This window comes from Zonotrichia leucophrys, chromosome 2 (assembly GCF_028769735.1).
Source record: "Zonotrichia leucophrys gambelii isolate GWCS_2022_RI chromosome 2, RI_Zleu_2.0, whole genome shotgun sequence".
NCBI lineage: Eukaryota > Metazoa > Chordata > Aves > Passeriformes > Passerellidae > Zonotrichia > Zonotrichia leucophrys.
The window spans coordinates 107,941,810-107,958,215 of NC_088171.1; the positions used below are offsets into that span (position 1 = coordinate 107,941,810).

General features: G+C 39.6%; 1 protein-coding gene across 9 annotated transcripts in view; it reads right to left on the reverse strand.

The window, feature by feature from the left end:
• The window catches only part of CHST9 (carbohydrate sulfotransferase 9), an 86,813-nt gene that overhangs the window by 10,214 nt on the left and 60,193 nt on the right, over positions 1-16,406 (reverse strand). For 3 of the 9 annotated variants that reach the window (XM_064703494.1, XM_064703492.1, XM_064703493.1), the window contains one exon: positions 6,549-6,586. In XM_064703494.1, coding sequence (XP_064559564.1) covers positions 6,549-6,586 — 38 coding nt within the window. Of the gene's footprint in view, positions 1-3,947; positions 4,037-6,548; positions 6,587-6,998; positions 7,155-12,072; positions 12,203-16,406 lie in introns of those variants that run through there. The other 6 variants (XM_064703498.1, XM_064703499.1, XM_064703500.1 and 3 more) reach the window with 4 other exon arrangements.

Below are 16,406 nucleotides of genomic sequence, written 5' to 3' on the forward strand. Positions count from 1 at the left end.
TTCCATGTCTGTAAACCACAGAAAGATAATAATTGCCTAGCCCATGTGAATATTGTGATTCCTACTTTCTGATTAACACTGGTAGAAAAACCTTGCCATTTTACAGAGCAAGAAGAGACATAAATCTGATAACTAGGATTGCCACACAACTTCCCAGTCCATCCTGCCCTTCATTGCTCCAACCTCTCACCATGTCTTTCAGTATTTCTGTTGAGCATTCAATCTGTTGCATATTGTTATGTTTGTTTGTTTGTTTTTTTCCCCAAAAGAATAATTTTTCATAAAATTTAAGATATTTTTATCTTCAGACACTGCACTTATGTTCCTGTCTGTACAGCCTGAGAAACAGTTTCCTCCACAAGGGACTCAGAAGGTTCTCACATAAAAGTGTCTTCTGTACTTATTTAAATAATAAGTACATCCTCCTGCATTTTTTTCTGAGAGTCTCCATCTTAGTGACTATATATTATGAACTAATCAGTGAAGGACTGTTACATTATCTGAACTCAAAGGGGGCAGAGAATGATATCAGAAGCAACGTTTATCAGCTTGGAAGAAAGAAAATATTATGTGTAGGGAAAAATGGAACATTTTTCTCCGACTGATTTTATCTGATAATATATCAGATAAAAAATTAAAAATTAATTTAAAAAAATGCCACATCTGCTTACTGATACAAAATGTGCAGGGGGAGCAGGAAGGATCTCATATTCAACCAGACAGGGCTCAGAGCTGTCTACCTCAAACAAGTGAACAAATGAGAACCTATAGGAGATTACCAGGTGACCCACCTAGTGGATCAGGGAAAAGAGGAGTGGTTAGAAAATTGTCCAGTGGAAAAGGACCTGGGGGCGCTGGTTAACAGCAGCTGGATCCGAGCCACTGTGTGTGCCCCGGTGGTCAAGGGCTTGGTTTGTATCAAAATCATTTGTATTTTTGATAAAAATCAAGGAATCTTGGTTTGTACCAAAAATATGGCCAAACAGGACTAGGAAAGGGTTTGTCCCTTTGTACTCAGCACTGGTAAGGCCCCACTTCAGGCCTGCAGCAAGGAAGGTTTCCCTTGGTGAAGAAGGATCAGCTTAGGGAATATTTAAACAAACGAGACAGAAACAAGTCCTTAAGGAACAGAAACAAGGAGCTTGTGGAATGCACTCATGACTGTTGAAGGAGCTGGAGGATGTCACCATGAGCCTATTCTTTATTATCTTTGGAAGATCATGGTGACTGGGAAAGGTTTCCTGAGGACTGGAAGAAAGCAAACATCACTCCTATCTTTAAGGTTGGATAGCAAGGAAATGACAGGCTGATCAGCTTTGCCTCATTACCCAGGAGCATGACAGAGCAAGGGACTATTCCTCCCCTGGTGCATTTCACCTTGATGGACTTCATGACATTACTGTTGGTCCATTTCTCCACCCTGTTGAAGCCCCTCTGAACAGCAGCACAACCCTCTGTTGTATCAGCAATTCCTCAGCACAGTTTTACATCCTGTGACAACTTCCTGAGGGTACACTTCATCCCATCATCCTAGTACATAATGAAGAAGTTAAATGGTATTTATTCAGCTGTGACCTCTGGGGTGCTCCACTGGTGACAGTCCTCCAGCTAAATCTCATGTTGTATGGATTTATGAAGGGGAAATTGAGCCTGACCAATCTAATTGTCCTGTACAAGGAGATGACTGAATCAGTGGTGAGGGGAGTACTGGATCTTGTTCATCTCAAATTTACTAAGGCTTTTGGCATTCCCATAACACCTTCATGAAGTACAGGTAAGTGCTCAGTGAGTTGGACTGAAAAATTAAGCTCAAACAGTTGTGCACAAAATGCAGCTGGAGGCCATTCACTACTGCCCCAAGGTGGGTCCAAAAGTGTCCCACATCTTTATTACTGACCTGGGTGATGAGACAGAACATACCCTCTCCAAGTCTGCAGGCAGTACAAAACTGGGAGGAGTGGCTGGTACACCAGAGGGCTGTGCTGCCAATCACAAGGACTTCAACAGACTTGAGAAATGGCTAAACAGGAATTTCATGAGATCTGACAAAATGGAATGCGAAGTCCCGCAGCTGGGGAAGAACAACCCCAGGAACCAGCACAAGCTGGGGGCTGCAGAGTGGGAAAGCAGCTTTGCAGGAATGGATGTGAGGGTACTGGAGAACAAGCTGCCTGCGGGCCAGCAATGTGCTCTCAAAGCAAAAAAGGCCAACAGCCTTCTGGGCTGTGTTAGGCAGAGCAATTCCAGCAGATCAGGAGAGATGATCCTTCACATTTGCTCAGCCCTGGTGAGACATAGACACACTGGGAGTGCTGTGTCCACTTCTGGGCTTCCCAGTGCAGGAGATGTGGCCATATTGGAATGCATCCAGTGTATAAATGGACATGGATGTAGACATGCTGGAGTGAGTTCAGTGAAGGGGCAACAAGGTATTTAAAGGTTAGGAGCATGTGACAAACAAGCAGTGGCCAAAAGAGCTGGTGCTCTTTAGCTTGCAGAAGAGGAGGCTTGGAGAGATCTTATCAATGTATCTAACCTGGGAGGGAAGAAGGAGGGGGAATAAAAATGATGGTGCCAGACTCCTCTCAGAGGTATCCAGGGACAGGACAGGAGGAAGTGAGCACTGAGTGAGATACAAGGAATTCCATATAAATACAACAAAATACATTTCTACTGTGTGAATATCAAGCACAGGCATCCAGGAATATCCAGGAGCAGAGGAACTACTATTCTTGAAGGTACTCAGAATCCAGCCAGAGGTGATCCTGGGCAACTGCTCTATGAGTAAGGGAGTTAGACAAGATGATCTCCAGAGATGCCTTCCAACCTCAACCTTTAGGTGATTCTATAAAGCCTATGAGGGTGAAACAATAGTTCAGTTTGTTTAGTGGTCTAAATGCATTAGCTCTCTCATAGATTTTCAAACTCTTAATTTTGGGAGAATGAAGTATGTAACACTGAAGAATATGATCCCAAACTGGGAAAACAGAAGGAAGGATCATACCTATCAGATAACCTCAAAGTGGCAGGACTTGGAAGTTGGCATAAATGGACTGAAGTTTTTTTTAGCTGGGTCATTTGAGATGATGAAGGGGATAGAGGAGAAAACTGGAGTAAACTACAGCAGTGCACAAGGGCAGCTAAGGAGTTTGGTCTGAACTGTGAAGTTTTCAATCATGTTAATATAGATTTATTACACCATGTGCCTGAAGCAACCTTCAGGTCATAGTCATATTCCTCATCATGATCTGTGCAACAAACTTATATTGTCATTTAACAGAGGTTTGAGTTATCTTTGACTTCTTTTCTTTGGTACAAGGTGTGCACATACTGACAGTATGTCAGAGCTGTGGTAATCCATGGTCCAACCCCAGCTCCAGCAAGTACATTGCCTCATCATTATCCTTTCTGTGTTCCTGCTTTGCAGCCCCACATACAGAAAGAAGAATACTCCCTGACAGAGCACTGACTGAGGGAGGGATGTGCCACTTCAAGAGAGTCTGCCTTGACAAAAAACTCCTCAGTGACAAAACAGGGGGACAGATATTGTGGGGTCTCCCTACCTGACCTGCAGCATCACTGCAGAAGGGACAGGCTCAAGTCTGAGCAAAAACACAGCTGAGATTTTAAGCCAAAAGTCTGACTCTGCAAGCAACTTCAACTTCTAAATGCAATAACACATATTGTTGTCACTCCTTCAGAGACTGAGGCACTGGACACAACTGTATGTAGGAGTGTATATTAAGAAGACAACACATGCAAATATGAGCATTAAGGATGAAACATAAAGGATTTCCCCAGACACATTTTGATTGGTGGTCTGTAATGTGTTGTTTTGCCAATACTGTTACATAGAAACAGAAGATTTTTTTCTTGCTTCCTTTCATTTTCCTCGGCTGTCATTAATATGCTACAGTAAACAGCTGTACATTGGTGCCAGGACTTACCCTTGGAGTTGCAAAGGTAGTTAAAAACAGGTATTGAAAGGCAGTGTGTGTGCTACATCTGGCTGGCTGGTGGTGGTAGATGACCATAGCTGTCAAATGAATATACATATTTATATACATAAATGACAAAAATGGTATTTGAGGAAAACCAGCAGATGACTTATGATTAAAGGGAACAAAAGCTAATGAAGATGACAACTGTAGTGAAAGGTTTCTGGAAGCAGATACTCCCTTAGTGTTTTGTCTATGTCCTGTTTCACTAAACTTTCCTTAGGCTTTAGAAGAGCTAAGAACCACACAGAAACCACAGTGGTCTTCAAGATTAGAGAGGTCCCAGATGAACACAGACAGTCAGGGTTTACCCAGCAGATCACTGGGACAGCAGTTTTATCATTTCTCCATCCCCTCTCTGTTTCACTCACCTCTCAACAAGATATTTCCTGCTATTTGCCCCTTTGCACTCCTGCTCCTGTCAAGTGGTAACATCATCCATCTTCTGCAGAAAGCTTCTCCCTCACTTAAATTACTGGCAGCCAGTTTAACTCACTGTTGCTGAACTGAACTTAAAGGGGACTAAAGGATCTTACCCTGCATATAAAATTTTAACTTCAGTATTGAAAATAAAAAGAATCCTCCAATTACAAATATTCCATCATGATCAACACTAATTTAAATATTTTTGTTGAATCAATACAAGTACAAATCAAATATAAAGTGCTTATGTAATTGGGTCCTAAATGAAAAACTTGAAAATTAAATTGATTTCTGTTCTGAAATACTCTTCTTGGAAATCCAAAGGATATTCAGCTGGAATGGGACATCACCAGCTGAAGTAGTAGCCATTTAAATGGGCATGTCCACAAATCAACTTTTAAAGCTTTATTTAGTACATTCAGCGTATCAAGACAACATAGCATTCTTCCAAAATTAGATACTCTTAGGTTAACTGCAGAGAGACAGAGCAGGTGAGCCATTCAATGAAGGCAAGACAGTGGCATGCAGGAAAATACCAAGACTGGCCACACAAACTACAGCACATTATCCACCCTTTGAAAACGTGGCAAGTTTTTGTTTTTTTTTTTTTTAATCACAATACATTCTTCCTCAGAAAAGGGCAATGGCATGCACCGATCAGATTTTGTAACACAGAAAATGTGCAGAATTAGGTCTCCAATCAACCGTTCACACACTGCCAACGTTGCCTCAAGTTGTGGTTTAAAAATACAAGTGCCCCCCCTTCTGGTCAACAGAGACTCCCAAAAGTGGCTTTGCAAGAGATTTCAGGCTAATTTTAAAACGCAGTTTCTGTTACAAAAACTAATTACACTTGTTCTAGGATATAAACTCTCAGTCAAAGCACATAACTCCCATTAAATTCCAAAATATTTCTACAGTTATTTTAAAAAGTGAAAGATTTCCTTTGGTTATGCAATGCCATGTTCTGGACTAGATACCTATCCATCAGTTTCTCAATAATAAGAATGTTGTAAAAACTATGAATATTGCATTGTGCCACAGGACCAGGCTTCCCATAAGTGTCCAGCCATGCAAGGGTTTACTTGGTGCTGAGTGGTGCCAGCTCAGGCCACTGGAAGTGACACATTGGCATCTGTGCCATGCTCTGCCATGGCAGGGGACTTGCTGTAAGACCCAAACCAGGCTGCTTTAGGTGGTCAGTCCCCCGTCAAGTTAGTCCTTCACCTTGGTGATCAGTTCACAGATAACTGTGATGTAATTACTGCGATGCCTCCATATATAGCTTAGAAGGAAGATGGCTAAAGGGAGGGTAATTGCTGCACTGCAAATATTTTAATGACTGCCTTTTAAGCGGCACTTCAAAATAAATCTCACAAACAATCCAGATGCCCATTTATATGCCATCTGGACACCAGCATTCAGCAAGAGGACAAGAAGCCAGAGAATGACAAGCAAGCACACTGCTTCTGTGGAGTTGGGTTCTCTCAATCCACAAGGGCATGTCACTGAGGAAAGCAAACTCTGGGTTTCCTCCTCTCTTTCTGGTTAGAAATTTTTTTTCAGTTTAGTTCCTATATGCTTTTCCTGATGTTGAAATGACAAATTACAATATATAAAGGTTTTTTCATAAGTAATTACTCTTGATACTGTGATAAAGACAGGATGGAAAACACCTCTGCAAGCAATGTCACAGTTTAGTGTAGTCTCAATGAAAATTCATGGCAGGAATAACCTAAGAAACACTAAGATACACTGCTTACATGTGTTGTTCAGGTATTTATATCAGTAGCTTTCTGCCTTTTAAAAGGAATACTAACAAACAGAAAGGAAAAAATGCATAATGTTGTGCTGCAAAATTTGATACCAATGAACAAATTACCTCTGGGCTTTGTCCTCAGCACCAACACAGGAAGTAAATGAGCTAAATTGCTTAAATGGTAAATCTTAGATGAAAATGATGGCAACTCTTGTGAATTCAACACATCTGCAGAGACAGGAAGTTGTCTGACACGTGCTCCTTAGCACACCTGTATTGCTAATATTAGTGTATCTCATGAAGTTCTCATTTCTACTTGCCACAACTCTACTGTCTGAAAAATTCAGTTAACAAAAAAGTCCAAATACCTGATTAATTGTCTCTTGTTGCAGTTTTTTTCCAGACTCTGAAAGGGAAAGAAAAAAAATAGTTTGCATATATTCTAATCAATATGATAGGGGACATGCAGAGCAACAATCAGTAAATTAATAAAAAAATAATCAAAACCTATAATTAAGAAACAGAATTTAACATGTAGAAATTACTTGACAGTTTGAAATGGAAATGCACCTAAAATAAACAATATAAAGGAGTTAAATCTTATAAAAGAGATGTGATAGAAAGAAGATTGAGATAGGTAGCCAATCTTGCTAACCTGGAACCCCACAAAATACTTAAATATTCAAAAGGGAGAAAAAAATTTCTAACATGTAGTATGAAGCCTCTTAATGTTGCAAGATGTACTACGTGACCAAGAGACTGGTAGCATCCAACTTGCGATGTGACCACTGGAGGAGAAAAGCAACTTCTGCCATTACCTTAAAATAAAGTTGAATGCCTGTGTCAAGACTGAGGCTCAGCACCAACTGGCCCAGGGAGAAATTCTATCCTGATATTATCCACAGAGTGGCAAGCTGAATTATAGTCTTGTTTCCTTATTCTGGCCTTCTTCTGCCGTGTCCTTCAGTGTGCTCCTGGAGATAAAATCAAAACCTAGACAGAATACTGCTTTTCTACGCTGTCTGGGACTCTAGCAGCAAGGACACCTCAAATCTGTTCTTTGCTTTTTGACCAAAAGGGGCAGTAATTTGTTCCATTTACTGCTCCCATGCACTAGTTGTCAAAAGGGCAGCTGGTATCAGTTTGCTACTGGAGACTGACCACACATATTGGGGAAAGCCAGGAATTTCACACTTGCCTATCCAGCTAGGCTACGTGCTCCCTGAGGGTTTTTAAAAATAATAATGATAGGACAGGACTTCCAAGCTGTCAGTATCACTATTAACTGTCAGGGGAGCCTGCCCAGCTCAGGTGGCTGCCACCTCCAGCCCTGGAAAGGATACTCCATTTCAACAAAACTTTTCCATATTGATAAGTGTGGCACAAATAGAATTTTTAAAATTAGGTGAAAATATTTAAAGTGTTAAAATACAGTATAAAGACTCTACTTAAAGGAAAATGATCCTTCCCATCCCTGAGACTACTCCTCTTTTCAATGAAAGCATTATAGATTATTCCGATGAAGATGATTACTTTAGGCTATATTATAAGATTGTCTCTTATGATAATTACTTCCTGCATGCTTGGGTTGTGTTTTTATTTGCTAAATATAAAAACTATGCTTTTAAAAAATTCCACAGAACTATCATTTAGGAGACACTTCTTAAAATGTATTCCCTTGCTCACTGAGTTCATCTTTAGGAGAAATAAGATTTATTCTTGTAACAAATATTTTAGCCAAATAGATTGTTGGTAATAGAAGATTAAAGGGGTGTGTGTTTTTAGCATTCTCTAATGATATACAAGTTGCTAGGAAAGCAGAGTGTTTGAAATCTCTGGTTAGATCAACACTATTTTGCTCAAAGGTTTGTGGACTTTGAATACTGATGCTTTCCTGTTTCCCAGTACATTTGTTTTTAGGCTATTTTGATTCACTTTAAAGGAATTTTAATAACTTTCTGTTGACAGCATGGACAGCTGGTCTTGAGAATTAGTGAAAATTCACTTGCTGACTGAGGAAGGAAGTGACATCAATGAGTTTCTAAAGTCAGCCCTGAGGGAAAAGTGTGCTCTGCCAGAGTAGCCTTTCATGCCATTGTATTTCCAGTGATGCCTCAAGATGCAAATTGCATTATCAATCAAACTTGTGGTTTCTACCTCAGACAAATATAGAAAAAAAGAACAGAAAGACTGGGAAAGACCTGTGCAGCCATTCCTGACACTACTAAGAAAAAGGTTAAGAAGAATTTATGATAATTCTTTCCTTGTTCTCTCTTCTTTCTTTTGGCGATTTAAATGTACAGTATCAAGGAAAAGGCAGTTGCAGAAGTGGCTGTATGATAGAACAGCAATGATGACATGGGTTAAACAGGACAGAGATTGACTGTTGGGCTGTTAAGGATAGAAGAGAGATCAAATTCAAGGTCACCACTAAATTGAATACTGAGTTCTCCATTTATTCGCTAGATGATCCTTGTCCTCATCACAGAACAACTATGTGCATTTGGCAGAGTCAGCACTTGTGCTCAGAAGGGACCAAGGTCTGTAATAACAGACAGACTACAAATCAGGGTGGAAATATATTGGCACCATTACATGGGGAAATCTGCAAAGTCCTGGTGTGTATTTTACTATTGCTTTAGAAGAAACATCACAAAAAGCAGTAAAAAAACCTGACACCTACAGTGTTGAAAGGGGGTTCAGTTTCCAGCTGCCAGAGGCTGATTGTAGGGCAGGACAAGGCCATTGCAAGTGGGCAGAAATTTCTTAGTCCTGTTTCAGGAGTTTCTTGTTTGCCTTTTATTTTTTTTTCCCTTAAATTCCCAGAATTATCTTATAATGACAAGTTGCAAACCTTTGTTTTACTTTTGGCACTCTCACTTTTGAGGAAGGTCATTTGTGGTGAGCATCAACCCATCAACATTCACCAGTAGGATTCCAAAAACACCACTGGAGAGGGTGCTCCTTACTCAAAGGACATGACGCAATGGGACACTGACAAAGCCAGAGCTGTCAGAACACCAGTCCTACAGGCAGCAACTGCATCAGTCTCATGAAATGCAGGTAATACTTGACACTTGCAAGAAGTTTCATTTCTGGTAGACATATACATGCTAAATTTAAAATTTTTGACAGGTTTTCCCAAGCCACTGCAATGAGGCAGCAGCTTATGCCACAACATCAGACTAACTGGGAATTTTCTGCCACCTGAAAACTCATGGAATCTGCCCAGTAGGAAGCCAGCGCAGTCCCAGAGCATTCCTTCTGCAACTCAGACTGCTTGTGAGCAGCTTGCTCTTCTCCTATATTTTTCTGAAACTTCAATTTTCTACCTGTCATCTTGCAAACTGTTCCCAAATGACCTTAACATTGCCACCCGAGCTAAAAATCACAAGCAAATCCAAAGGTTTTAATCATAGACAAACAACTGATACTTTGTGATTAGAAAGTTGTATTTACCAGTATGAACCATGATTCTTGTTGGCTGACACTGTGCTTTCCTACCATGCTAACTGAGGCCAAAATGCTGCAACTGGATCCCAGTGATGTTTTTTTGCATCAGGACTGGAGAAACATACCTCTCCCAATTAATTTTTATGCATTTTTTTTGCTCTCTGGTTGCAAAAAGTGTAATGGCTGGTGACTGGTTGAGATAAATGCCCTTCTTGGGTTGACCTCAAGCTATATCACTTTAGAAAAAAAAATTACAACAACATTGTTTAAAAGAATTCTCTGTATGTTCATACACTAATTAGTATACTAATTTCTGTTTCCAGGGCAAGTTGGTTTTTAATTTTTTTTTGTTGTTTTGGTTGGTTGTCCATGATTAAAAGATTACCTTACTGGGAGGAATAATGTATGTTTTCTAATGTAATTGACAGCTGCAAGACATGAGAACATGCCATATCTGCTGCTGTCACGAGGAATGGCAGCACCAACTCCTCAGCCTCATGCACACAGTCTACACAGAGAACAACACGTAATTATGCACTCCATACCCTGCCTACCTCCATACAAAGGAATGGCATATTTGTGCAGGTTTACAGATTAATCTGCTGTAATTCCCTTTAATGTTAAACTACTTCCAGCTCAAATATAATTAAGATCACCAGGTACAAAAGATTCAGATTGGAAATATGAGTACACTTCAATAGAACAAAAACCAGCTTGATGCTGTTCTTTACGTTCAAATAGTTGGATACATTAAGGATTTTGACAGCATGTTTGTTCTGTAAGTATGCAGATGAAAAAAACAAAGGTTTCATTTCAAAAGGCAAGACATTACTACTGCATTTAATTAGAGAGAAAAGTCCCTTACGTATACAGATCTGCCAATTTATGTGACATGACTGCTATAAGATCTAGCAACAAAAGATTTTTTTTTTCCTTTCAAAAATCAAATCCAAATTTTTATATACTCGGAGCAACCATAATCAATGTCAAAATAAAAGCTTTGGAATAAAAATTTGCTTCCTTAAGTCTTCAGATAATTCTACTTATATTTGTGGCATGGCAGAAAGGAAGGGGATGAACAGAAATGCTGAGTCTGTTTCTCTGTTCCCAGGTATCTGAGGGTTTTCAGAAAGACTGAGAATAGTGTGGAGATCTCAGGGGGCAGAGGGGACCCTCCTCCTTGCTCTGAAACTGCCATATGCATAATCTGGACCAGCCATATTCACTTAACATTCAAGTGGGAATGGTACTTCTAAATAATCATTTGTGAAGAGGGAATTTGATGCTCTAATACCAATTTAGTTTTATTTTTCCAGTTTGTGAAATAAACACTACCAATTTCATCTTTTACTTTGTGTTTTTAGACTTAAACACATATGCAACCTATTAAATTGTGACCCGCCCCACCTTGATTACTGCAGTCCTGATCTACCAGCACAGATTCTGAGATGTGTAAATAAATCAAAGCACTCATTTTTGATAAACTTCTGCAGCAAATTCCCATGGCATCAGAGCCTGGGGAAGAAACACTCAGATTTGTTTTTCAGGCTTTTAACAGACAAGGTGTGACACTAACAGATTATCTTCTGTGAAAGCCTGTAACTAGGCACACAAAGATTAAAATATTTAGGGCAGAACCATACATTTCCTACGTTTTATCAGCAGAATCTCTGGAGTCTGCAACACAGCTCTTGCAGACCTGCACATCATTTCCTCCTCCTTCTAACAAGGAATTAAATAAACCAAAAGTGCTCATTTATACCATTGCCTTCAAAACCTAGTTTAGCTTACTGTTGCACCTCTACGATAATTATGCAACTGAATATGATTACAGTAGCCTAAAATACATTAATCACATCTTCATGGTATTGCATAATCCTTCTCAGTTGTCACAATGCCAACTCATAAGTTGTCCTGGCAGAAGGAAACATAAAAAGAAACCCAAGTTGATACTGATTGAAGCAAATGAAGGAAAGTTGGCCATCTCAAAATACTGAAACTCTCACAGCATTCCAAGGTCTCCCTGGCTAATTTTTCGTGATTACTTTTGATATGAAAACAGACCTTTAATTGTCAGTCTCTAATAAGGATGCAGAACTGTTCCCTGGGAGGTTCAAAGGACCCTGGGAAACTAAACATTTACCAAAGCTTGAGTAGCCAAATGTCTTGTGCTGATTAACATAGACCATTCAGTTTCCACCTAACGAAGTCATAACAAGAAGGAACCCCAAAGGAAAAAAAAAATTGGACTGACAAAGGAACATTAGTCTTAATAAGACCAAGGACTCTCATTCATTAATTCTGTTGAGTGTAAAAAGGAGGTGGGGGTAAAACTCAAATCCATTCCTGGACCAAATCCTGCATTGACTAACATTGTGTAACTGTACTTAGGGTGACGAGATGTTACAACATAAATTAATTAAAAATTTGAAGTTTTACCTGCTCTCTGCCTCATCAGCAGTGATGAAAATTTTCAAATGAGACAGAATTGCCAAGATGCCCACTAATGGAATTAGTAAGCAGCCTTGTTTGCCAGGTTTCTTCTAGAAGGCTGTGCTTTCTGTAACTGGGAAAAGGGAAAGCAAAAATTTGTCCTATTTTTCCTTTAAGGATGGAAGATTTGAGATAGTGGAAACATGCCAGACAGTGTATTTGGTTGTAACATCAACACAATATTGATATCACGATTTGGATGGTTTCCAGCTGAACATGGTGCATATTTTCAATGCCTATTTGGCATTCATCCTGTGTCTAACAACAAGAGTAGTTTGTTTCAAATTTGTTTTACAGCTCACTATGCAATTGCTTTGAAAAGTTTTTTTCTTTTTATCCAACTGCTTCACTACTTTTTTTTCACATTCCTGCACTCTTAAAGGAACGGAATGGAGCGAATCACACATTCCTATTCATCTGTAATAGGCAAGCAAAGACCAGTTAATTATGTCTTAGTAGGTGCATTTTTTGAAATCCTATCACAACGTGATCCAAATCCAATGGTAAAAATTCTCAGTTCCCACACTGCGAGGGCCATTGCTTTTTCATCTGAACTCATACAAACCACAAGTCTTCCCTTTCATGTTGCTAGTTATGTATGAAGTTTTACACTGCTTTATGTTATGATAATCTGGAGGGTAGGTCACATAATCTGTTAAAATACCTTTTTGACTGTGCTCCCATGTCAAGCTCAATTGCTTATGCAGTTGTATTCCAAAAAAAAAAAAAAAAGTTTTCAGGCTTTGACACAAAGGAAGTTGTTTCTGCCCATCTGTTGCAGTTTCCTGTATCAAGGTTCTTAGTACATCATTCTGTGAAGGATCATAAAATCATACAATGGTTTGGGTTGGAAGCGACCTTAAAGATCTTAAAGATCTTCTAGTGCTAACCCTGCTGCCATGGGCAGGAACACCTTTCACTTGACCAGGCTGCTCAGAGCTCCAACCAACATGGCCTTGGATAATTGACTGATTTTTTTCCAGCGAAGGAAAACTGTCTGGGTTTTTTACTCTAAGAACATCACAGTAAGAGCTGTCATGATAGAAAAGAGCATGGAGAGCAACCGGAGCTTGAATCCACATGCTCAGACCCCACACAGAAATAAAGCTGTGGGCATACAACTCTCTCTAATACACCCTGCTATGCTCTTAGGCAGCTGAACCTTTGCACTGGGCTCACAGTGGACTGAAATATTGCAGTAGTCTGGCTTTGGTTTTGGATCCTGCTTGCATTCTGTTCATATTAAGGACATATAGTTGGCCTTGTCCAGATGAGGAATATGAGTACAGTTGAAATTTGCAGTCCAATTAACCACCTCAAGGCAAAGCCTCATGGAGTCATCATCATCCTGGTTGTCATCATGGTCAGCTGTTGGTTTTTCACTGGTAGCCAAGAAAAGTTGATCTCCACCTCTGGAGCACACTATTCTGATATAATCTTAATTAGAACACCCCGGGATTAGCATATGAAGGTATCAGTACCAATGGGAAGCAGCACACAAGCCCAGAAAAACTTATTTTGACTCACCTGCCAGGATAACTGCACCACAAACAGCTGAGCTACAGAGCTTCTCTAGTGTGAATCAGTAGTGTAAGCAAGTTAAGTACACAGCAAGCCCAAACAGGGATGGAAAAATCCAGCTTCTTGGCACTAATTACAAAGTAGAGTCCCACAGCAAAGTCACCATGGGAAGCCTTAGTCTACAGTTTCTGCATTTCAGAAATAAAAAGAAGATGAATTGTCTGTACAACATAAGGCCAGGAAGTGACCAGTGGTGATGAGAGCAAATATTCTTTTAATTTACTACTCATTCTGAATTATGCCTACATAAACAAACTGTAGTTGTTTAAATCTTCCCTGTTTCTTTGTTTAAGGTCTAAATGCGACACTCTAAGGCATGCTCTTAGTAGAATGGCCTCAAACAACTTCTCTGAAATAATTCCAGTTAGAAGTAGAATATTCCCCAGTGAGAACCTGAGAGTAACAGAAAGACACAGCTCACATTTATGGGAATAATCTGTAATTAATCCACTAGTAAAGAAGAGAGAGGAAAAAGGAAAAGGAGAAATAGGAACCTTACAAAACAGAACTTAAACAACTGGAAAATAACTGTGAACCAAATAATTTAATAGTGAAAGAAAATTAGGTGGAGAAAGGCAAAAAGAAACAAAAGCTAGAACATAACCTTTTCTAATGCATGGCTTTGAGTTAAAATTGGTCAGATACAAACCAAAAACCTACAGCAATCAGTTGCTGCAGGGAGTGCAAATTTATCTACATTTTGTATAACTGGAATATGACCTTTTACGACCAAATCTTGTGGTTGACTTCAGCTGCAGCTATTGGAAGTCATTTGTAAAAGGTCATCCATGACTGAGAACATAATATGAATCCAAGATGCACAAGGATTCAGGTTTGTGCTACTCAAAAGAACTTGGGGAAGGAGAAAGAGGGCAGAAAGCTCAGCCACTGCTACAGATTCAGTTCTCAAATGGATTTATAGTTTGGTAATAGCAATTAATCTAAATAATCAATTTCCAACATGTGAATGCAAATTATGAGAGGATGCAGAGTTTTTATGCCTGTCATTTATGACTACATTACTTAAATATTACCAAGGGAGATTATATTATCAAACAAGGCTACTTATTTAGTAATGTAACTTGAATCAATTTTTGTTGTCTAGAGCATGGTAAAACCTCTTCTTCCAACAGATTCTCCACTACAAGAAAAGACTATGGACCCTCAGTTCTTATTGTTATAAAGAAATAACGTTCTTAGGCAAAGATAGTTTGTAGCCCTAAATAACATATTTATCTGACTTTATTCATACAACCTTAGTACTGTTTTTCTGGGTTTTTTGTTTATTTTTGTGTTTTTTGGTTTTTTTTTTTACTTTTTTGCTTTTTTTTTCACAAAAAGTATATTTTAAGGAGCTCCTTATAAGAATAGCTGATAATGGTGCACAAGCAATCCTCAACAAGAAAAGTGCAATGATATATAAAAACATGCAAGGTTGTTCTCTGAACATCAGAAAATTCAAAGTATCATTCAGGGAGTTGACAGGGAAAAGAAAAATTATACAATACTTTATGCACAGAAGTAAAAAAGATTCCTGTTAGAGAGAACTGTCAGCAATTATTTAACCAAGATCCCATGACAACACTTCCCCAGAAACCTAAAATCAATTCAGAAGGCCAGTCTGTAAAGGATTCACCACGACTATATGAGAGCACATTTAAAAGTATGCCAAAAAAATACTCTTTTATGCTTGTTGTCTTTAAAGCCAAACCTGTAGCTTAGGCTTGCAATCTGCCCTGCCACTAGCTTTGGGCAGCTGTGTAGCACTGGCTATATATTGCACCCACTATGGATAATTGCAGCTGCCTCCTTGCTCGCAGGTGAAACACCCTGATGCTCTAAGCCTTACAAACAGCACCATGCTCTGCTTGGGAGGAGCCTTTTGCTCACTTTAGGAACGCCTGTTGTGCCTCCCTTTGTGTGCCATCCTTGCTACACCAGTGAGGATACTGGCAGTGCTCAGAAGTGGAAAGCAGCAGGGGTGATGAAGCAAGTTCAGATGGAGAGATCTTTGTGAGAACTGAACTCAACATATGTCAGTGAAAACGTAGTTAAATGATTCTTTTTAATTAAGCAGAGACTGAAAAAATAACAGCAGTAAGGTGGTGTATGGTAAGGTTTTCTGTACCCAGAAAATGCAAAGTACCCCAATACCAAAAGCATGAATGCTGCACTGCATCAGTTTGATCACTCGGGCAGGGTCTAAGTAGATGCTCTCAGGTACAGCGCATCCTTTACTGGCACAGAGAGTAAAACAGGCTTTAAAACCACACCTGCAGGTTTTGTACATGCCAGCAATTTCTGCCCACAAAACATACTGCTGCTGCTTGCAAAGGACCACAGGTACATACCAAAAGCTGCTGCTGAGGTACAATTTGCATCCATAAACGTGCAGGTGCAGTTCTGCAGAGACCTATGAGAAGAACGTGACCACACAGCCAACAACTGCTACTTACACTGCAGCCTTCAAACAACAATCTCTCCATAGGATGTGCCATGCCAGGCACTGCAGGGAGAGGCAGAATTCACAGCTGAAATTGCAGCTGTGTTCATGACTGGCAGACTGATTTAAGAGACAAGCCTACCCAGTCCTGGTTGCAAACCATGGGTGTGTACTAAGACTGGCAGCTCTGATGATACCCCAGACTGAGGGCAAGATTAATGTGTCAGCTACAAAGGTGGAAAAATTTCTGAGAGAG